This window comes from Hippopotamus amphibius, chromosome 12 (assembly GCF_030028045.1).
Source record: "Hippopotamus amphibius kiboko isolate mHipAmp2 chromosome 12, mHipAmp2.hap2, whole genome shotgun sequence".
In the NCBI taxonomy this organism is placed as follows: domain Eukaryota; kingdom Metazoa; phylum Chordata; class Mammalia; order Artiodactyla; family Hippopotamidae; genus Hippopotamus; species Hippopotamus amphibius.
The window spans coordinates 10612168-10636468 of NC_080197.1; the positions used below are offsets into that span (position 1 = coordinate 10612168).

The 24301-nt window shown below is 49.1% G+C and overlaps 1 protein-coding gene across 3 annotated transcripts in view; it reads right to left on the reverse strand.

Annotated features, from left to right (window-relative positions):
- Positions 1–15049, reverse strand: part of BCAS4 (breast carcinoma amplified sequence 4) — a 62990-nt gene extending 47941 nt beyond the window's left edge. For all 3 annotated transcript variants that reach the window (XM_057703010.1, XM_057703009.1, XM_057703008.1), the window contains exon 1: positions 14870–15049. In XM_057703010.1, coding sequence (XP_057558993.1) covers positions 14870–15049 — 180 coding nt within the window. The remainder of the gene's footprint in view (positions 1–14869) is intronic.
- Between the last annotated feature and the right edge of the window lie 9252 nt (positions 15050–24301).

Genomic DNA, 24301 nt, shown 5'->3' on the forward strand with positions numbered 1-24301 from the left:
GGGTAGACAATCTACACCCCAGTCCCAACACCTCTGGGGAGACAAAACCGGCTAGAGGGGCACAAAGGACCATGCCCCAGCTGGCTGGGCAGCCTCCTTCCCGAGATACATGTGCAGCTCTTGGCTCGTCGGAAGAGCCTCTTGACCTCTCCTAACACGTTCAGAAAGGAAGTTAGTCCTGAGTTCGAACCCCGTCTTCTCTTTTGCCAGCTGTGTGACCTTAACCCAGTGGCTTAACTTGGGCATCTGGGTTGGCTCACCTGCAACAGGAAGTGCCACACCCATTTGGCAGGGTCGTTAGGTTAACCTCACACAATAGATGTGGCTCAGTCCCTCAACAGGGCGCAGGCACACAGCAGGCACACGTAGACGGGTGCTTCGTGGCGTGCTGTCACTACATGACAAAGGCTAAGCGCTGCGTATGGGTTATCTCATTTGATTCTCACAAGAACTCTCTACTGTAGGTGCCATAATTTCCCCCTTTCTATGGACTGAGAAACAGAGGACCAGAGAGCTTTGGTCACTTGCTCAAGGTCACACAGCTAATAAATACTGAAGCCAAAATTTCACCTCTCTGACTTCAGAAGTTTGTAACCACCAAGGTGCTCTCTGGGGAGGGGAGAAGTGTGCCCACTTTTCTGCTGCCTGGCAACTACGGTCACCCCACCACCTCTTCCCTGTACCTAGGGTGGTGGCCCAAAGCAGCAAGGAGGGAAGAAAGCACCTGCCGACTGCCTGGTCAGTTAAGGGAAGGACAAGTCCCAAGACATTCCCAACCATCAGGAAGGATCAGCCACCCCACTGGGCCCACAAATCATTCACAGGACAATTTTCTCTCAAGATAATTCCCAAAGTGGCCTCAGAAATACGAGTCCTGCAGGCTGCAGCCCACACGCCTTTTTAACCAGTGCATAAGCAAAATGAGTGCCCTCACCACACTGCAGCTCCGTGGGCAGAAACTGTCCCACTCCGAGGGGAGGGAAGCAAATGGCTTGCTTTACGTGACATTCGGGGCATGGCCGGTGGGCATGGCAGGTGGGCATTTTTCAACACACGTGAATCATGGCATTCACAGCCTTCTTCCACATCCCCTGCTTTCTCCCACAGTGCCAATCCAGGCTTCCCAGCTGGGCGTGTCAAAAACCAAAAAGGGGCTGGTCCTGTCCACCAGCAACTGGCACAAGAAAACACAAAATGATCCTCCACCATCCGTGGTCTTCTCCAACTCAACCAATGGAAACTCCATCATCCAGGTGCTCAGGCCAAACACCTGGGAGCATCGTTGACTCATTTTCCCACCCCCCAGCCCCCCACCCCATCCAACCTCTATGAAAACCCTCTCGGTTCTGCCTTCAAAATATATCCAACCACTTCTCTCCACCACTCCGGTGCAAGGCACTGCCCTCCCTCGCTGGGACCATTGCAGTAGCCTGTTACTCACGGGTCCCCTGCTTCCTCTTTTGCTCCCCTTCAATCTACTCCTCAGAGATTCTGTTAAAACCAAAGCCCTCCTCAGCTCAAAATCTTCCACTGTACCTTGTCACAGCCACTAGGATGGCTATGATCACAAAAATGGCAAGCGACCAATATTGTTGAGGATTTAGAGTAACTGGAACCGTCATCCACTGCTGGTGGGAATGTGAAATGGTGCAGCTGCTTTGGAAACCAGCCTCAAAAGGTCAAACATAGAGTTACCCTATGACCCAGCAGTGTATCCAAAAGAACTGAAAACAGAGGCTCTTACCAAAAACACTCGTACATTATTCATAATAACCAACAAGTGGAAATAATTCAATGTCCATCAACTGATGAATGGACAAATGAAATGTGGCGTGTACCTGTGATGGAATATTATATGACCATAAAAAAGAATGAAGTCCTAATAATACATGCTACACCATGGATAATCCTTGAAAACATATGCTAAGTGAAAGAAGTCACATATTACATGATTCCTTTTATGTGAAATGTCCAGAAGAGGCAAATCCACAGAGACAGAAAGTGTATTAGCAGTTGTCTCCCCCATGGAATGGGGGGAGGGGAGTAGGGAATAACTACTGATGGTTATGCGATTTCTTTTTTGGGTGATGGAAATGTTCTGGAATTAGGTTGTGGTGATGTCTGCACAACATAGTGAATATACTAAAAACCACTGAACTGTATACTTTAAAATGGTAAATTGTATATTATATGAATTATATCTTAATTTAAAAAAACGTCCTTCCCCATCTTCCACCTCAATCAGTAAACGCCGACTGGAGGCCTCTCCAGCCCTACACCATCGCACCCTCCACCACCTCTCTGACCTCATCACCTCCTGCTCACGCCCCACCAACCACACCAACCATGTCCTCACCCCGGGGCCTTTGCACCTACGGTTCCCTTCACTGGTAAAGCCCATCTCATACTTCCTTCCAGCCTTTGCTCATATGATTCTCCTTAGTGAGGCCTTCCCTGACCCTGTAGCTTCCCTACCACGCCCCATTCTGCCCCAATTTATTTCTCTCTTTAGCCTTTACCACCATCTAACTTACTATATATTTTACTTGTTTCCTGTCATCTCCCGCCAACAGAATGAAAGCTCCTGATGAACAGGGGTTTTCATTTCTTTTATTCACTTTTGTGTTCCCAGGGTCTAGAATAATGCCTGGCACGCAGTAGGTACCTGTGCTTCCTAAGATGGCCTTCCAACTCTCTCCCATCCCACATGTCCTTTTGCAGTATGACCTTGCCACTCTGCCCACGAAGAGACACAGGACCATTTCTTTCCACCCCTGAGTCTAGCCTGTGACTTGCTTTGACCAATAAACTGTGGTGGAAGCAACGCTCTGTGACTTCCAGGTCTAGAGACCTTGCAGCTTTGTATTCACCCTCTTGGAAGACAACAGCAGGCAATTATGGGGGAGATGCCACAGGGCAAAAGAGATCCGGGAGGACGAGAGGAGAGGCCGTGCAGGAGAACCGAGGGGCCGCAACTGCCAGCACCAACTGCGCAACACATGAGTGAGGCCACATTGGACTTTCGGTGGCTGCCAGCCCTCAGCTGAACACAGCCCCGTGAGGCAGCCCCACCAACACCCCAGGAGCAGAACTGCTCAGAGGAGCCCCACCAACCTGCAAAATCATGCACTATAAAATGGGGATCGTAGGACCTCCCTGGTTGCCTAGTGGTTAGGAATCCACCTGCCACAGGTCTGATCCCTGGTCGGTGAAGATCCCACATGCCACAGAGCAACTAAGCCCGTGTGCCACAACTACTGAGGCCACACTCTAGAGCCCTCAAGCCACAACTAGTGAGCCTGCGTGCTGCAGCTACTGAAGCCCACACGCCTAGAGCCTGGGCTCCGCAACAAGAGAAGCCACCGCACTGAGAAGCCCGTGCACTGCAACTACGAGTAGCCCCCGCTTGCCACAGCTAGAGAAAAAGCCCGCGCACAGCAACGACGACCCAACACAGCCAAAAATAAAAAATAAAATAAAATAAAAATTAAAAAAAAAATGTCCCCACCCAAAGGGACCTTGTGCATGATGTGGGGTGGGGAAACTAGACAATGAACATAATAAATGTGTAACAACATAGAGTTTTAAAAAAAACGGGGGTCATTTTTAACCGCTAAGGTTGGGGGTGGTTTGTTACCTGGCAATTGGTAACCAATACAGTGCTCAATGAATATTTTTTGCAAGAAAGGAAGGGGGGAGGGAGGAAGGAGAAAAGAAAAAGGCCAAGGGAAGGAGAAAGAAAAATGTTCTCTTAGAAGAGCTACAGCCTGAATATAGCAGCCAGGGTGGCGCCTTAATCCCACTTTTGCATTCATGCTGTGTGGTCTTAACTATACCTCTGACCGTCTCTGTGCCTTGGTTTCTCCATTTCAAAGCTGGGGCGGGGGCCAGGGATTCTCAGACTCTCTCTGTTTTGAGATGGAAGCTGAGGAGGGCCAAGTAAGTTCTTTCTCTAGGTTACTCCTGGCGAGATGCTCCACACACATAGGAGATGCGGTCCTGTTTGAGACCACACTATCTGAGACCTGCTGGAGACCGACTAGGGTCTCCAAACTCAAAAAGACACAGAAGCCAAGCAGGAAATGAATACAAGAGAAATGGGCCACACTTAAGAATGTTTTCTTCACATTGCTTATTTCAGTTACCCACTTTTGACAGAGATATTTTACTTTTCTCTGAGAAACACAGAAGCCCAGCAGGATAATAAATGGCAGCTTGGGACTTCCTTGGTGGTGCAGCGGTTAGGAATCTGCCTGCCAATGCAGGGGACACAGGTTCGATCCCTGGTCCAGGAAGATCCCACATGCCGCGGAGCAACTAAGCCCATGCGCCACAACTACTAAGCCTGCGCTCTAGAGCCCACGCTCCGTAGCAAGAGACGCCATCGCAGTGAGAAGCCCCCGCTCGCCACAACTAGGGAAAGCCCATGCGCAGCAATGAAGACCCAACACAGCCAATCAATCAATAAATAAATTTATAATACATAAATAAATAAATAAATAAATGGCAGCCAACCCCCAGGCAGGGAGACAAGAGAGAGGAGTGGGGACTGTGGTAAACGGGAGGCCCCTTGCCCCATCTAAAGAGGACACCTGCCGCGTGGTTGCAGCAGGTCATTCCAGGTGGGAATGCACCCAACTGGTTTTATTCAAGACAAATGGTCTTGATCCAGATAGTTATGCAAACTCTCCCAATTTGAAAATGTTCAAAACTAACCTAAAAAATTAATAAAATATTATAACGGCCAAACAAATCTGACTGAAGGCTGAATGTGGCCTTAACACCTCCGGCCTATCGGTGTCTTTAAAACACAAACATGTATGAAATGTCCAGAACAGGCAAACCTTTAGAGACAGAAAGTAGATAAGGGGTGGAGTGAGAGCTAAGGGGGACAGGGTTTCTTTTGCAGGTGATGAAAGTGTTCTAAAACTGACTGTGGTTGGTGGCCGTGCAACTCTGTGAGGGAACCAAAAGCCATGAAATTGTACACTTTAAACAGATGGATCGTATGTTATGTGAATTATATCACAATAACGCTGTTTACAGATATACACACACATTCTCTCTCTCTCTCTCTCTCTCTCTCTCTCTCTCTCTCATCCTTCTAGAAACCACAAGGTCCATGCAGCCCAGGCACAAGGCCACCGAAGACCTGTACTATTTATTTATTTATTTATTTATTTATTTATTTATTTATTTAATTGGCTGTGTTGGGTCTTCGTTGCTGCACATGGGCTTTCTCTAGTTGCGGCGAGCGGGGGCTACTCTTCGTTGTGGTGTGCAGGCTCCTCATTGCTGTGGCCTCTCTTGTTGCAGAGCACAGGCTCTAGGCGTGTGGGCTTCAGTAGTTGCGGCACATGGGCTCAGTAGTTGTGGCTCACGGGCTCTAGAGCACAGGCTCAACAGTTATGACACACGGGCTTTGTTGCTCTGTGGCATGTGGGATCTTCCTGGGGCAGGGATCAAACCCATGTACCCTGCATTGGCAGGCAGCTTCTTACCCACTGCGCCACCTAGGAAGTCCAAGACCTGTACTTTTTGTTGCAACATTTTTAAAGAAGCCAAACATTTGGATTTTTATGTGAAAACTCCCACTTTTTGAAAGTTGGCATCTACTTAGCATTTTAAAAATCAGATCACCGTGCCAGCCAGAGGACACCCACATGCAGCCAGATCAAGTTCAGGGTTGGGGGTGGCTCTTGCTTGATACCTGGTGCTGCAGCCTGACCCTGCCCCTGCTTCCTCCAGCCAGGCTGGACCAGGGTCCATCAGTACAAGATGGGGCAGGGGGTGTGTGTGTGGGGGGGGTGTGTGTGGAAATGAAGCAGGCCTAAGGACTGTGAGGCCTGCCCACACCCAGGGCATGTAATTAGGAAAGTCACCTCTTCTCCAAAAGTGCTCCTGGCGGCCGGTTCAGACAGTGAAAGTCAAGGTCTCCTGGATATCGGTGTTTGTCCTTCCACCAGCCTGGCGGGAGGCAGCAGAGGCAGCCTCACCTCTGTGCACAGGATGAAAGGGCTGGACTGAAGGCAGAAAGACCCCAGGGGCTGGGGCAAGCCAAGAATGAAAGGCTGGAAAGAGCAAATGAAGGGATTCTCCAAACAGCCTTGGGCTGGAATTGCAAACGGAGAAGGACCTGGCCTTTAGAGGATAACCCAGGAGACACAGGAACTCCTTCCTCCCAGGCCCCCGAAGCAGTGCAAATAAGAGTTCCCAACCCCCAGAGGGACCCCTGACCTTGAGATCTGAATGTCTAGAAGGGCTGACTACTCTATTTTAAGAAGGTTAATTTGGCGGCAGCAACCAAAAATTTAAATGCATGTATCCTTGGGCCCAGTAATTCCCCCACTAGGTATTTATCCTCCAGACATATTTGCACAAACACAGAATGATGTACGTACAGAGATACTCATTGCAAGAGACTTCGTGAGAGCAAAAGAATCCACGTAACCTAAATGTCCATCAATAGAGGAATGGTTACCTAAATTATAATTCAGACAGACAATGAGATTCTGTTTAGCATCTAAAAATAACTTGGGGGGAGGTGGGGGGGTGGCGGCAGGGGACACAGGCATGGCCCGCAGCGGCCTCCGCAGAGCAGCAGGAGCTGAGGACCTGGGCAGGATGGGGCCTGACTCAGCACTCTGTGGCCACCAGGACCTTTGGACTTTGTAACACGTGCGTGCATTTTTTATTTCTAAAATAAAACGTATTTTAAAAGCAAAACCAACTCCAGTTCACTTAAAAGAACCCGCAGGCCAAATTTCTACCACACTTGCACCAAGGAATAAAGTCAGATCCCAAGCGAGCTTAAGAGAACCTGGGGCTCATGGGGACCGCACATGCAGCAACTATGTTTTGCAAACCAAAAAATGGAGTCTGTGGTTGGCCTCACGCACACAGAGACTGAAAGTTAACACTGGACTTTCAGGCCTGCACGAGGTCGTGCGAGTGAAAGAAAATTTGTGATCTTCTGCACAAGCGAACGGCTGAAATCACCCTCTTACAAACACTGTATAGAATTATCAGCGTGTGTCACGCCCACCCTCCCACCTGTTCTGAGAGCCCTGAAGGCAGCCGGGCCTCTCCTGCACTCTTGCTTCCCAGCGCCTGGCCTGGGGTCCACAGCTGCTACCTGCTCCATAAACACCTACAGAATGAGTACATGAATAATCGCAGCTAATGTGCCAGATCGCTTACTATGGGCCAGGCCCTGAGCCAGGTGTTGCCCATGGATCATCTCATCCAATCCTGCAGCTGGAGAAGAAAAGGCAGAGAGAAGCACAAGCGCAGGGCTGAGATCTGAGCCCAGGCTGTACACCTCCAGAGCTGGTCCTGCCACACTCAGCCTGGCCAGGAGCAGGGGATTGGGGGAGGGGCACACATCTGTAAAGGAGGTTTCTTCAGTTGTTACACGAGGAGTCCAGGAGCCAGTGCTGCAGACACAGCAGCTGGTAGGACTGACAGGTTTTCTGCCTTCCCAGGGCAGCTGGGAGCCGGCATTCCCAGGCAAGGGGCAGGGCCCACTCGCACTGACAGGAGCTGTGAGCCCCTCACCAAGCTGGGCATGAGAATCTCTGGAGGGGTGCTTACAAGCCCAGAGCCCCAGGCTTGGGGTGCCTCCCGGGTGCCCCCAACAGTCAGCAGCCACAGTGACTGTCCAACAGACTACTCAGTCTTGGTCACTCCTCCAGGCTTACAACCCTGCTGGAGCGCTTTCAGCATCCCAATGCCCGGATGGCACCCATAGCAATGAAACCAGAGAGTCTGGGGGTGGGAGCCAGGCATCAGTGTTTTTTGTTGCTGTTGAAGATTCCAGATGACACTGATGTTCGGCGAAGGTTGGGGACCATGCCCTACAGCAGTGCTCTCACCTTGGCTAGGCTCTACTCATCCCACCCCATCAATCTTTGTTTTTTTAAAAATTTATTTATTGCCTGTGTTGAGTGTTTGTTGCTGCGTGCAGGTTTTCTCTAGTTGTGGCGAGCAGGGGCCACTCTTCGTTGCAGTGTGCAGGCTTCTCATTGCAGTGGCTTCTCTTGTTACAGAGCATGGGCTCTAGGCACACGGGCTTCAGCAGTTGTGGCTCGTGGGCTCTAGAGCACAGGCTCAGTAGTTGTGGCACACAGGCTTAGTTGCTCTGCGGCATGTGGGATCTTCCCAGACCAGGGCTCGAATTCGTGTCCCCTGCATTGGCAGGTGGATTCTTAACCACTGCGCCACCAGAGAAGTCCCCATTAATCTTAAAGAGATTGATTTAACTCAATCTCCTACTTACAGATGCATGAAATAGGTGTTTTCTGCCTTTAAAGTGTTTATTTACGCTGCACACACCTCTGTGCATCTTGCTTTTTCTCCCCTGGCTCTGGAAAGGCGCATTCAGAGCTGACTCACATTGCAGCCGCAAGCCATCTACTGTGCAGAAGCATTGCTATGTGACCAGCCCGGGCTAGTGAGCACCAGGGTCACTTCCCATCTTTGGGAACCTGTTTCAAAGCTTCTCGGTTGGTTCTGAGAGTCAGCCAGCTTGGGAACTTTTAGCCAAGGTTCCTAGGTGACCCCCCCACCCTTCCAGAAGCCCAGATGTCCTTTGATAAGAGATTGTTCAGAACCAGGGATGAGTCCTTCCACAGCTGCATAGTTCTCTGCAGGGAGAAACATAGGAACTTTCTTCTGAGAAACGCTGCCCCTCTCTGGGCACCCACCTTGACCTTGGCTCTCATGCCCCCAAGGGTTCTGATTCAGGGAGCCTGGCCAGCTCTGTCCACGTCCATATGGACATATGCATCCGCGGTCCCCTTGTTGCCACACCAGCCCTTCCAACACGTTCCAGCACTGCAGCCCAAAGTCTACAAATCTGATCCTGTCTTTCCCCTGCTCACAGCTTCTATCCATGACACCCTAAAATCGAATCCAGACTCCTCCCCTTGACCCCAGGCCCGGGTCTGGCCCTGTCTCTTCTCCCCTTGATCACTGAGGTCCACCTGCTCAGGAACCTCTTGGGGACTCATCTTTCCCTGCCTCCAGCTGCACACGTGATGCCATATCTTTGCCTGGTAGTTCCTTCCAATCCTCCCTGTGTGTCTCTATCACAGCCCATCGGGTGTCTCCCTTGTGACACTTGTCACCATTAGTTCCTGTTGGGTCACTCCTAGATGGCTCATCTCCCTGACTGCAATGCCAGTCCTTGAGGGCAGGCACTGCAGGTGCCTCTCCCCAGTGCCCGGCACACAGCAGGTCTGCCATCAAGTTCCGAGGAATAAATTCATACAGAACTACATCTTGAGACACAGTAGACTGTGCCCCGGAACCCACCTATAGACTTAAAATCTGAACATCACAAGAATAACACACGTGCCGGGGTTCCCATAGACACTTGGTGTTTGCATGTTGGACACAAGAAAATTTTCTTTGCCTCCACAATGAAACAGTCTCTTCTACATTTTTTCTTGAAACTCAAGGGCATTTTTGGCTAATTTATGTTTTCCTATTTCAGTCCAGACACATGGTTTGGAGATACAGTTCCCTTTCCTCTTATAACTACAGAAAATTCAAAGGTTCACGCACAAGGGTACATGGTAACTGATACCAACTTCAGTATGAGGGAGATAATAAGGAGGAGTGGGGACTGTGGTAAACAGGGGACCACAACTAGGAAACAGGGACTTAGGATTACCAGACTGTCCATTATTTTAAATAAACAGAAACTCAGATTTTTTTCATGAAAATTCTCCACTTAAAAACCCCTATGTGGGGCTTCCTAGGTAGTGCAGTGGTTCAGAATCCGCCTGCCAATGCAGGGGACACAGTTTCGAGCCCTGGTCCAGGAAGATCCCACAGGCCACGGAGCAACTAAGCCCATGCACTACAACTACTAAGCCTGTGCTCTAGAGCCCGTGTGCCACAACTACTGAGCCCACATGCTGCAACTACTGAAGCCCGTGCGCCTAGAGCCTGTGTGACTAGAGCCCATGGTCCACAAAAAGAGAAACCACTGCAATGAGAAGCTCGCGCACCACAACAAAGAGTAGCCCCTGCTCGCCACAACTAGAGAAAGCCTGCGCGCAGCAATGAAGATCCAACACAGCCAAAAAGTAAATAAATAAAAATAAAAAATAAAGTAAAATAAAAACCCCTATGTGAATTGAACCCCTCACATCAGGATTCAATGGATTCAGCCTCTGGGCCACTTGGCAACCCCTGACCTAATCCAGGTGTGGTTAACAGGTGCTTTCCCCCATCACCCTCTGCCCACTCAAGCAAAGTCTGGAGGTGTGAGAAAGTGCTGGTTCCCTTTATTTCCTTCTATGTTGGCCATTAACCCCACCTGTGGGCCAAACCGGTCCTGCGTTCCAGCCCAGGGACCGCATGCAATTCTCAGAGTCTGGTCAGGAATTCACCCTCGGGTGGGTATCAGGACTCAGCCATTTGAGAGGGCCCTGAGCTCCCCTCCTTCCTAAATCATCCAAGAGGCGAACATCTCTCTCTCTCCCCCTGCCATCTTGAAGCAGCTTCCGGAGACCCCGCCTGAAACCTCCCCCAAAAGAGGAAGTTCAAACGAGAAAAAGAGAGAAAGTAAAACACAAAAAGCTGGTTGGACAGAAAATCCCAAAGGCACTAGAAATAGTAAAACGCTCAACCTGCCAACTCTTCTCAGCATGCTGCCCTTCACTGGCTCCTGGATCTGGGGAGACAGTGCAAAGTCCCAGCACGGTTTCTGGCCCCCTCACTAGCGCCACCTCCCACTGCTCCCCCTTCTACCTGCTGCTCTTCCATCCTGATGACCACCCTGCTTCATCCCACCCCAGGTCCTTTGCAAGTTCTGGTTCCTCTGCTTGGGATGGTTTCCTCCTTCCTCTCAGCCTAGCCAGCTCCTATTTATGCTTCAGAGCTCAGCCTAAAATGATGTTGCCTCAGGAAAGCCCTCCCTGAACACTCCCGAAGTGGGGTCCCTCTGCTACTCATCCTCCTGGATCTCTGGTACTTCCTCTTCCCTGCACGTTCCTCAGGGGTTACCACTCAGGTCTCAGCTTTCTTGGAGAGGCCTTCCTTCCCCACCCCATGTCTGCCAGACACACAGACACCCTCTAGCACATCACCTATGCCATGGCATTATTCACAACTTAGAGGTTTTGTGTGTTACGTGTTGATTGTCTGACAGTAGGACAATGAGAGCAGGGGCCCTTGTGTGTTTCACTCCCGCACATAGCAGGGGTTCGAGGTGTGAGGCCCACCTCCCTAGGAACCCCAGGACATCCCTAGGACTGGAGCCGGCCCACCTCCCTAGGAACCCCAGGACACCCCTAGGACTGGAGCCGGCCCACCTCCCTAGGAACCCCAGGACACCCCTAGGACTGGAGCCGGCCCACCTCCCTAGGAACCCCAGGACACCTCCCTAGGAACCCCAGGACACCCCTAGGACTGGAGCCGGCCCACCTCCCTAGGAACCCCAGGACACCCCTAGGACTGGAGCCGGCCCACCTCCCTAGGAACCCCAGGACACCCCTAGGACTGGAGCCGGCCCACCTCCCTAGGAACCCCAGGACACCTCCCTAGGAACCCCAGGACACCCCTAGGACTGGAGCCGGCTGGTCTGAGACTCCTACTGCTCCATTTAAAAGCCCAAAGTGGCCCTGGGACAGGGGCTGGTGCAGGAGGCACCGGCTGCCCACTCGTGTTGCCAAACCAGACTTCCCCTTTCCAGCTCCTTTGCCCATCTGCAAATAACCCCAGCGCAGCGAACTGCTAATGAATTAAGCTTTAAGTAGAGGCTGCAAGTGACTCTGCTCTGGCAGTTTTTGCTTCTTTTGGTAAATAAACTTCAGCAAGAGCTCCAAGTGGCTTTATTGCTGCATGGAGCTACAGGGAGTTCGGCTCTTCATTACGGTCCTTACAAATGAGCGTGAGCCAGCCTGCGCCTGAGTTAAAGAGAGCCCCGAGTGAGCAAATGAAGTTAATACATGCGGCTTCTCCTGAAGGCTGTCCCTAATCGAGACAAAATGAGGCAGAGGTTGAGCCGCTGGGCACAATGACATCTTGCTGCTGAGAGCAAGGGGGAGAAAGAACACGAAAGACACTCAGGTTACTCAAATCCTTAAGCAGGTACCCAACCTAAATGCCCATCCCTGGGGGCATGGTTCAGACATTACAGGATATTTATAGGCTGTCGCTTATTCGGCAAGGGCCTCCGTTTTCACAGTTATGAAGTCGACATAACAACATCCTAGCCACTGGGTCACTGCCAGGATGTGAAGACGTAATCCATGAACAGAATGCAGCAGGCTGCTGGCACACAGTATGTGCTCAGAAAATAGGAGGAATTATTATGTAATGGTGGGACATAAGAAAGCCAAGGAACGATGAAGACCTACACTCTCCAATACGGAAGCCGCTAGACTCTTATGACGATTAAGTGCTTAAAATGTGGCTGGTCCACACTGAGATGTGCTGTAAGTTCAATATTCCAAGCCTGATTTTGAAAACTTAGTTCAAAGAAAAGAATGTAAAACTCTCATTAAACTTTTTACATTGATGACATGTTGAAAGGATATTTGGGATACACTTATTTTAAATACATTGAAACTTGTACACCTTAATCTTATAGCGTTGTATGTCAATTAGACCTCAATAAAAATGGAAAAAATTAAATATACTGAAAATAATTCCCTCTGTTTCTTTTTCCTCTTTTATATAGCTCCTAGAACATTTTAAATTACATGGATGGGGACTTTCCTGGTGGTGCAGTGGTTAAGAGTCCGCTTGCCAATGCAAGGGACATGGGTTTGAGCCCTGGCCTGGGAAAATCTCACATGCTGGGGAGCAACTAAGCCCAGGTGCCACAAGCACTGAGCCCACACGATGCAACTACTGAAGCCCGCGAGCTTAGAGCCCGTGCTCTGCATGAAGAGAAGCCACCACAAAGAGAAGCCTGCGCACTGCAATCCTCACTGCAACTAGGGAAAGCCTGTGCGCAGCAACAAAGACTCAAAGCAGCCAATAAATAAATGTATTAAATAAATAAATTACATGGATGGTGAGGCTTCCTTAGTGGTGCAGTGTTTAAGAATCCACCTGCCAATGCAGGGGACACGGGTTCGAGCCCTGGTCCAGGAAAATCCCACATGCCGGGGAGCAACTAAGCCCATGTGCCACAGCTACTGAAGCCCATGTTCCACAGTTACTGAAGCCCACGTGCCCTAGAGCCCGTGCTCTGCAACAAGAGAAGCCAAGGCAATGAGAAGCCGGCACCCCACAGTGAAGAGCAGCCCCCACTAGCCACAATTAGAGAAAAGCCCACGCGCAGCAACAGGCCTAAACACAGCCAAAAGTAAAAAAATAAAATAAAAATTAAAAACTTAAAAAAAGAAACTAAGAGTTAAATCTATTAAAAAAATAAAATAAAATAACATGGACAGGGGACTTTCCTGGTGGTCCAGTGGTTAAGACTCTGAGCTTCCAATGCAGGGGGCACAGGTTCGATCCCTGGTTGGGGAATTAAGACCCGGCATGCCACACAGTGCAGCCAAAAATAAATAAATAAGTAAAATTGCATGGATGGCTCACATCTTTGGCTCAAATTATAAATTATATTTTGATTGGCCAGATCCTATAGATACATTCTGACACAGAGATATGGCCATACTATGTTTTAACTTGAGATATAATTCATATACCATAAAATTTACTCTTTTAAAGTGTATGATTCTGTGGTTTTCAGCGGAGTCACAGTTTTGCAACCATCAACACTAATACCAGAACACTTTCATCACCCTGAAAAGATGCCTCACACCTTACTATTAAGTCACTCTCCATTTGTCCATGCTATTTTGAATAAAGAAAAGCAAGTTACAGAATATTATTCTAATATCAAGAGAGGTTTTTTGGTAAAAACTAATTACGTATAATTATTAGTATATATGCATACCTACATTTGTAAATGGATTTTTAATATGTTTAAAATAATGCACACCAAACTCTGAAAGATCTCTGGGAACTAGAATTGAAGTGAGAGAGAAAAAGGAGAGGGTGGTTACCCTTTGTTGTTGTTGTTGTTGTTTTTACATTAAAAAAATAATTTTATCAAAACCAAATTTCAATCACAGTTACGTATGATCTTCCGTTATTACCCTTTGTCTTAAATACTTCTGTACTGCTTCTGAGATTTAAGAGGATGAGTTGACTTTCTGGCCCTAAATAACTCCTGGTGAACTTGGGTAAATAACTTTTTCATGCAACTGTCAACAGACTGGCTTCAGCTGGAAGATAAAGAGTCTAGTTTGAGATTTACTTTTTATTCTGTGCCTTTAACATAGAAAGTACAGCCAGAGATGAGGTATCTTCCCTCCTAGCAACAGAAGCGGACCGAGGCCGGGTGCATCCTCTCACAGACGCAGGCTGCCCGCCTGCTCCCGGCATCTGCCATCAGCTCTGAGCAGAGCAGGCCGGCCGAGCGCCCGGGCAAGGGCAGGACCTGGGGTTAGCCTCCCCCGGGGCCCTGGCTGGCAAAAGGCGGCAGCTCCGAGCGCGCCTCAGTCTGGCGTCTCGGAGGATGCTGGGGGTCTCAGGTGGGGATGGGAAGCGAGTCTGGGCCCCCGAGAGCCGTGTCGGCTGGAGCAGGGAGCGGGCGCGACCTAACGCGCATCTCTGGGCGACGCTAAGCAGCCACCACTCCGCAAAGAAGGGGCCCCTCGGACCCTCAGTGCGGGTCCGGAGCCCCAGCGTCAAGTACGAGAGGATGCTGCGGGGAAGCCGAGGGTCCGGGTCCAGTGCGTTGGGGGACCCCATCCGTCCACTCCTCCACTGGGGCGCGCGGGCCCTGATCCCCCCAACCCCGAGACCCGCCTCCCCCACTTCCAACCCCGTCCCCTACCTCGGCCCCGGGCTCGGGGGTGAGGAAGAGCGCGAGCTCCCGCGCCCCGGTGCGCACGGGCTCCGGCCGATCGGCGTCCACGAGCAGCATCAGGAGCGCTGCAGGGTCCAGCTGGCGCAGGCTGCCCGGGAACCCGACGCCGCGTCCCGGCCTCGGAGCCCCGCCCCCGACTCGCTGCATGCCCCGCGGACCGCCTGGCGGAGGCGGGGCAGGTGCGCACCCAGTGACCGCGGCCCACGCCTCTCGGAGCGCCCGGCCGAGTGGGCAGCGCCACCCAGTGGAGCGCGGTGCTCACTGCGCCCGGCCCCCGCACCACCTGGTAAACCAGAGAGTCTCAAACTCACTTTCAGATTGCGATCACCTGGGACTCCTAAAGGAGTCCAGGCCACACACAATCTCTGAGGTTGGAACCTGGGCATCAGTATTTTTTGATGCTCGCCAGGTGATTCTAACATACAGCCGAGTTTGAGAACCATGGACCACCCTTTTTCATTGGAATCCGGTGCAGCAGCGGTTCCTAGCTCCTTACAGCACTTTAGAATGCCCCGTGGAGTTTCTAAAAGCCCTGAAGCGAGGCCTCACCCCAGGTGGATTCAGCCAAAATCTCTGGGGGTGGGGCTTGGGCATCAGCAGTTTGTAAAGCTCCCCAGGGTGGTTCCAGCGTGCATTCAGGATGGAGAACAGCTATTTTAGAGGATGCTTTCATTTAAAGGCCACCCCCTCCCCCCTCTCCCCCGCCCACAAGGCCTCTCCTAGGGCAGCATCTTGATTGCGCCAGGCGGACAGTCCTAAAAATTAGGGAAGTGGGAAGTCGGGTGTAGCGATTCTCTTCTTCCCAGGGGCAGCTTTTAAAGTAAGCTCCCAGGGAATTCTTAAGCACACTAAATTTGACACCCTCCCCCCCCCCACACACACACCCCTACACCGCTAGGAGGCTAGTCTAGACCTCTTAGAGGCTGAACAGGGGGCGTCCAAAGCAATGCTAATGCGAAGAGCTCTAAAAATGGTAGAGGTATAGAGAGGTCTAGCGGTCTAATTTTTCCTATGATTTCTTTTAAAATGTTAAATTCGTTTTAAAACATCGGGCACGGCTTAGGGCTGCAAATAAATATACAGGACTCCCCTGACCCCGGTCCTGTTAAATCTGAATTTATATTTTATCTGACAACCTTAGGTAGGGGGCGTGAGCATACGCTTCCCCTGCCTTTTGGGTAATCCATCACTGCACACTGCCGCAGCTGCTCATTTCTCGACATCGCCGTCCAAAAACTTTCAAGCCTTCAGGCCAGAGTAATTTTCTGGAAATTTCTTGGCAAAGATTTGGGCCTCAGGTGCTAAGGAAAAGGATTTAATAGGAACTCACTGAATCCGCACTTGGCCATCCTGATGCGTCTGATGCTCAGGGCCCTTCCGCATCACACAAGCACCCAGAAACCCAGCTCTGACCTTCACTCCTGTCGGCTGGCTGGGGCCCTCCCTCGGAAAAGCCCAGAACCGGCCTCAGATGACCCAAACAGTCCAGGGCACAGCAAATTTCCCCTGGTGGATAAATCTCAAAAACATAATGCTAAGAAAAGAAGAAAAACAAAAGGCAAGTTTCAGAAGGCTCTGTAGGGCACGCTGCCATTAACAAAGTTTTTAAAACTTGCGAAACCGCGCTATATATTGTTTATGGATACAGACATATGGCGTAAAAGTATAAAGCCGTGCACGGGAGTGTACACCACATTCGGGAAACTGGTTGGGGAGTGGAAATTGAGGGATCCCAGAGGGGTTTCAATTATATTTGTAAAAACTTCTTCTGCTTAAGTTTGTGACAGTATTTAAACTTTTCAAATGCCCAATATGACTCATTGGGAAAAAACCAAAAACCAAAAAAACCCCCGGGATATTAGCTAAAAGTGCTGCTTCCACACCCGCTTTCCCTGGAGATGGGGTGTCTGGGGAAGAGACCTTCGCTCTTCACCAGCCTCTCGGCGATTCATACCCTGGGCCAAGTTGGCCGGCCAACAGTCCTTCTATTTCTAGTCTTTTTTGAAGGTAATGGTGCCTTAGAATCGTTTTGCTTAAAATACAGATGCCCGGAACCCCACCCTAAGTTTCAGAATCGGAGTCTCTGGGGCGAAGGCGAGCTGGGCAGGGGCAGCTTTTAAAGCTCTGCCGTTGACTGTGCTGCAGGCAGCACTCCGCAGGCTGAGCAAGCCCCCCTCCGGGCTGTGCCGGCGGGCTGCAGCCGGGGACCCCGTGGGAGGCCGAATGAGTGATTTTAAACCAAGACGTCTGAATTTAAAAAAAAAAAAAAAAAAAAAATCTCCTGGGCCTCTCAGAGGCGCTTGGGGTGACCCTGGGGCGGGCGGCCAGCCCGAGGCCTGGAATGCAGCCCGCCCGGGCCGCACCCTGCCCAAACCAGTTTGAACCAGCTGCGGGGATGGAGCCGTGGCGCGTCCCCACGAGCTCCCTCTGGCGCCCAAGCCGGGCTCCGAGCGGCTGCTGCGGCCTCCTGGCCAGGCGTCCTCCGCGGGGCCAGGCAGCCGGCCCCCTCCCAGCCGGGCGCGGGGGCGCCCGTGGCCGCCAGGCCCCGAAGGCCCCCGGGCGCCGTCGTGTAGCCCCCGGCTGGGCCCCGAGGCCTCACAGCCTTCCACCCCTCCAACCCGTCAGGCTTCACCTCCGGCTACAAAATGGTTGCCGGCCTGTGTCTTTTCAAGGTCACCTCTGCCAGTTCAGGCCTTACACAGGTTCTAGATTAGCATGGTTCCCAAGCTCCGCTGGGCACTGGAAGCTTCCAGAAAGTACTGACGCCCAGACGGCTCCCCAGAGATTGGGATTTAATTGGTCGGGGGCGTGGCCTTGGTTGGGCGGTTGAAAGGATCCCCCAGGTGATTTTAATCTGTTCAGTACAATCTGCTTAACTCCATGGGCCCCGTGATCCTGCAGCAACCGTTTCCAGGGTCCCTTGGTCTCAATGAGAATATGTCTTGAAAGCTTACTAGGTGCCAGACTCTGTCCTAAACTCTCCACATAGATGCCCTCTTTGAATCTCCACCACCCCCTGTGAGGCAGGGAAGCTCGGCTAATGCCCATTTTAGAGAGGAGGAAACTGAGACACGGAGAGGTTGTCACTTGCCAGGGATTATAGTTAGTGGAAGAACCCAGGTCCTTCCCTGCCACTCACGCTACCCTGCTTCCTACAGGATAACCCTTCCTTTGGTTCTGTTGCTGCCTCCCCAGCCAAGCCTGGCCTATTGGGAGAGCTGGTGACCGCCCTGCCCCCGTGCCAGCTCCTCCCCCGCTTCATTGCCCTCCCAAAGCACCATCTAGCCATCCCTCTTGCTGCTTTCAATTCCCCAGTGCCCACCAAGTGAAATTCAAACACCTCCCCTCAGCCCTCCCTTGTCAATCTTTCATTGCTTTTCTCTTTGAACCCTATGATGCAAATGGGAGCTAGCAAAGCAGAGCTGGGACCCACGTGAGGCCAGAGACACTTGGGGTACAAACTGTTAAGCGGGTTTCCCGTCAAAATCGGCCCCAGGGAGCCAGGGTCTCCTTTCCATGTGCTCCCTGGGCATCTTGCCCGAGTCCTGGCCGTGCCATGGAGCCTGCCACTATAGACCAAATATTTGTGGTTCCCCCAAACTCATACACTGACAATCCTAAGGCCAAGGTGATGGTCTCAGGAGGTGGGGCCTTTGGGAGGTCATGAATGGGAGCCCTTATGAATGGGATTAGTGCCCTTATAGAAGTCACCCAAGAAGACCGGGCTGGGATGTCTAGTCCACAGGAAGACCTGTACCCCCATCACCTTGCCATGATTAACTCGAAGACATAGAAGCTTTGGAGGAAAAAATAAAATAAAATGAATATATATAAAAGAAAAATAAAGAGACCTCAAGAGAGCTCCCCTGCTCTTTCCACCATGTGAGGACACATTGAGAAGTCAGCAGCCTGCAGCCTGGAAGCAGGCCTTCACCAGAACTTGACCCTCCTGGCACCCTGATCTTGGGCTTACAACCCTCTGATCTGTGAGAAATAAATGTCTGCTGTTCATAAGGCACGCAGGTTACGGTAGCCCAAACTAAGACACTGCAGGTGTATTAGATTTGAACATCATGCTTAAATACCTGTATCTTTCAACATGGTGGTGTTTTACAGTTCATGCAGACATTCAACTGTGGCTTCTCTCGACAAGCAAGATCAGGAAACTGTCAGCCTGCACTGTGGCACAGCAATTAACAAGCTGCCCCAGTGTGCATGGTCTTCCCCACGTGCCCCAGTCTCTCTCTGACCTCTTGGTCCGTGAAAGTGTCTGGGTTCTGCCTCCGGGGTCCCGCGAATATGCCCCACGTCTTCCAGGCTCCACATTGACACCCAGCATTTCTGTCTGGGAGGCCCCATCTGCCCTGGGCCGACCACCCTCCCTGCCCTCCACCCAGGCTTCAAGGTCTCTCTTCCATGGCCTTTTTCTGACCCCCAAACAGATGTGCCCTTTAAGTTTACCTTCTAATACCTTCCACCTTCTGCCAAGTTGTAAGGCCACCACCAGACAGAAAGCTCCTGAAGGACAGAGCACACGTCTCGGGCCTTTTTGGTGGGGGAGTGCTGTAGAGGCTCAGCGGGTGCCTTTGCACCTAGAAGTCAGTCCTCAATAAACATGTTTATTTAAAATTTGAAGTCATTCTCCTGCTTAGTGTCTCTGTTTCCCCACCAGCAAAATGATTTAGAACATAACCCCTCTTGATAGAAGCATAGTGAAAACTCGGGTTTTAAAAGCATTTTCCTATCACAGTTTTGAAATGATCTCTTTATGGTAATAGGAGACAGCACATCCCATTCTTTCCTTGTAAAAGAAAGCTTCTAATTCTCCTCAGGAATTTGATCCGTTTTTCTCTGCTCCTTTTCTTTCCACAACAGAGCTACACAAAGGGTCTCCTAGCTTTGGAGGCAAGAGGCCAAGGGTCACAGTTCAAAGTGCTCCCTACATGTCGACATTAGGCTTTCCAGCTAGAGCTGCTCTGGTCCTGGCATGTGAGAGGAGAATCACAGGTTTAGAGGAAAGAGGCATTTTTTCCCTCCAGCTACTGAAATGTGGGTCCCAGGCTATTTGCCCTGCCTCCGTCTAAACAGACACTGGGGGACTTCCCTGGTGGTCCAGTGGTAAAGGCTTCACCTTCCAATGCAGGGGGTGCAGGTTCCATCCCTGGTCAGGGAGCTAAGATCTCACATGCCTTGGGGCCAAAAAAACCAAAACCAAAACACAAAACAGATGCAATATTGTAACAAACTCTATAAAGACTTTAAAAATGGTCCACATCAAAAAATCTTAAAAAAAAAAAAAAAAAAAAAAGGTGAAGAGGCAGGACTTCAGTGACCCAGGCGTGAGCTTAGCACCTTCTGTAAATTCTCATGCAGGCTTGGGCTGCCCTGGTGTTACACCCCTAATGGGAAACCCTTGGGGCCAGATGTGTTTCAGAATCAGAACTCCTGGGTTTGGAAACGCTAATACCAAGTACATGGGACACCTGAGGTGACAACTCCAGGGCAAGCAGGGGCAGCACCCTGTTATTGAACTTCTTATTTCTCAGCAGAATGTGTGAATATTCACCTTACATGAGCTAATTAAGGGTCTAAATAAAACTCGTGCCAGTTCGGCTCAGGTCAACGCATTTTGCCGGTCAATGCATGACTGCTGGCCCAATAGGGAAAAAAGCAATTGGTTTCCAGTTTCCTGGATTTCAGAATTACAAAAAAAGGAGTTATGGGCTTGTTTTTCTGTCTCGCAGTTGGGGAAACTGAGGCTCAGGAAACTGTGGCCCAGGCCCACATGTATAATTGAGTGGAGTTGGGTTTCAAGCCCATGGCTCTTTCTATTACATCACATTGAGATGGATCAGAAGATGTCAGAAGATGTTAGAAAATAGTTAAATGCCCTGGTAAAACAGTATTTGTTAAACTATTTGGAACGTTGGAATATATTTGTTTTCTTGCTGCAGGAACTTGTATCTCTGTTCACTAGGATTCAAAGACCCTTTGCTGTCCTTGGAGTACATGGTACAGCATTGTGTACACAGTAGGTGCTCCATAAATGAGATCCTGCTCAATGTGAAACCTGCAGGCATATCAGCAGCAAACAACAAGCTGAGGAGGGCCTCTGGTTCTAACAATGGCCAAAAGCAAATACAATGAAATTTAGCAGGAAAAAAAAAAGCATTTACTTTTTTGAGGATTATTGAGGATGTGGGAAACACTGTCTTCAGCAGTTCAAATGACAAACACAGAGAATTTTAAAACTGATATCGCGTTTAAGACAGTGAAATAACACAACAGCTAAGAAAGCAAATGAGAATGAGGATGCTTTAACTAAACAATACAGAATGCAGCACAAAGGACTAGAAGTGGAATATCTTTTAGCCCCCGGAGGGTCCTTGCCGGGTACAGAGTATAGCTTTGGGAGGCAGCAATGCACAGTCACAAACTGCACAGGCTCTAGAGTCAAACTGTCTGGGTTCCATCCACCTAAAAGCTGTGTGACCTTGGTGGAGTTACTTAACTTCTCTGTGCCTGAGTTTCCTCCTCAGTAAAATGGCGTGATACAACTCCACAGCATTGCTGAAAAATTTCAATGAGACAATCTATGTAAACTGCTTTAAACACTTGCTGGCATTGAGTAAGTGCCCAATAAATCCTACATGATAAGTGGAATATTGACAAACTAGAGTATTTTCAAGGGAGGACAAAGAAGATGGCCAGATAGGTAGTATAGCTGATGGCGGCAAGGTTTTGGTCACCAAGAATGCATTCAGTAAGTGTCTGTTTATGACTGACTTTATGTTCATGTGATATTCATGTGAGTTTATGACTGACTTTATCTTCATGTGATGTGCATGTGACTTTATGACATATGATGACAGCTGGAAGGAGCTGGAGCTCTTTTGCCTGGAGAAAGCTTGGATTATCTAAAGGAAGACCTTGAGGAAGGGGGTCAATGGATTCTATGGGGCTGTTGAGAAAAGAATGACAAGTGAGCCAGGGACACGAAAATCCAGAAAAACCCCACCTGCCTAGCTGGGCAGGCTGTTTTGTTGCAAAACTCCAGGACGCCACTCACATGAGGACAGGAACTGCACCCTCTTGTTCAATGCTGTGACCCCACTGTCTGCCACAAAGTCCACATGGCACAGTTGATATATTTTGAATGAATGAGGTTTGTGAATCATTTTTTAACAGCTTTATTGAGCTACAATTCACATACCATACAGTCCCCCTACTGAAAGTATACGGTCAATAGTATAGACTCAAGTATAGTCACAGGGCTGTGCAGCCACCACCACAGTCCATTTTATTTTTTTAAATTTTTTTAACACAATTTTTCTTTTTCTTTTTTTTTAATTAATTAATTTGTTAATTTATTTATTGGCCATGTTGGGTCTTTGTTGTTGCACACAGGCTTTCTCTAGTTGCAGAGAGTGGGGGCTACTCTTCATTGCAGTGCACAGGCTCCTCATTGTGGTGGCTTCTCTTGTTATGGGCTCTAGGCGTGTGAGCTTCAGTAGTTGCAGCACATGGGCTCAATAGTTGTGGTTCATGGGCTCTAGAGCACAGGCTCAATAGTTGTGGCTCACGGGCTTAGTTGCTCCATGGCATGTGGGATCTTCCTGGACCAGGGATGGAACCCGTGTCCCCTGCATTGGCAGGTGGATTCTTAACCACTGCGCCACCTAGGAAGCTCCACACAGTCCATTTTAGAACATTTTCATCACTCAAAAAAGAAACCCTACACTCCTTAGAGGTCACTACCCAATCCTCCCACCTCCTCCCACTCCCACCCCTAGGCAAGCACTAATCTAATATTCTGGACATTTCGTATAAATGCAACCGTGAATTATGTGATCTTTTGTGTCTGAGCGCTCTCTCATTTAGCATGATGTCTCCAAGGCCCATCCATTTGGTGGCACATAGCAGCGCTTTACTCCTTTTTTGTGGCCCCCAAATATTCCATTATATGAATGTACCACAGTCTGTTTACTCATTCCCAAGTTAATAAACACAAATATATCAGAAGTAAAAAATGAATAATTACTTAACCTCAGAGGGTAAAAGCATGTCTTATTTTGACACAAAATTCAGAAGCCATAAAAGAAAATTTCAACTATAGAAAAACGAAAAGTTTCTGCATGGCAAACACTATTCTAAGCATATTCCAAAATAATATAAGAAATGTTCTATATCCTGATCGTGGGGTTACACGGATATGTTATATTTGTCAAAATTCATTGACTTGTACATTCAAAGTACATTGTATTGGAATAAATTATACCTCAATAAAGTGCATTGTTAGGAAAAATAAAATGACAAGATGGGAAAACATATTTGCCAACACATAGTCAAGGTATAATCTTCATCTATGAAGGACTTCTGGAAATTGAGAAGAAAAACATCAAATGAGCAAAGTATATGAAAAGATAGTTGGAAGAAAAGTTAATTCAAGTAGATCATGACCATGTGAAAAGATGTTTGACCTCCCTCATCATAAGATACATTCGTCAACCATCAGATAGGCAAAAATTTACAGGGTTGGCAAGGTCACGGGCAATCCCTTTGTCAGCTGGATTATATAAACTGACACACCCCCAGGGGGACAAACCAGCAGATGCTATCACAGTTACAAATGCATATGCTTTTTGCTCAGTGATTCTTCTTCTAGGTATTTACCTTACAGCTGTACTTCGGCATATGCAAAATGACTTATGAATACAATTATTCATTGCCACATAACTGCAATGGCAAAAGAATTGATACAAATTAAAGGTCCACCAATAGGGGATTGTTTAATATATTAAATTGGTTGCATATTATGGAGCGGCAAAAGTGAATGGGGATTAAGTGCAACGTGGTATCCTGGACTAGATTCTAGAACAGAAAGAAGACATTAGTGGAAAACTGGTGAAATCCAAATAATAAAGTCTCAAGTTCAGTCAATAGGACCTCCCTGGTGGCGCAGTGGTCAAGAGTCCACGTGCCAATGCAGGGCACACGGGTTCGAACCCCGATCCGGGAAGATCCCACACGCAGCAGAGCAACCAAGCCCGTGTGCCACAACTACTGAAGCCTGTGTGCCTAGAGCCTGTGCTCCACAACAAGAGAAGCCACTGAAATGAGAAGCCCTCGCACTGCAACGAAGAGTAGCCCCTGCTCACCACAACTAGAGAAAGGCCGTGTGCAGCAACAAAGACCCAGCACAGCCAATAAATAAATAAATAAATAAATAATTTGTTAAAAAAATTCCAGAATTAAAAGTTTGTATTTAGAAAAAGGAATGGATCTAGTGATATGGAAAGATTACCAAGATAAATTAAATGAGGAAAGCAAAGGGTAGACTATTACTATTTTTATATAAGAAGAGAAGACATAATATATTTTCATACTGTCTGATTTACA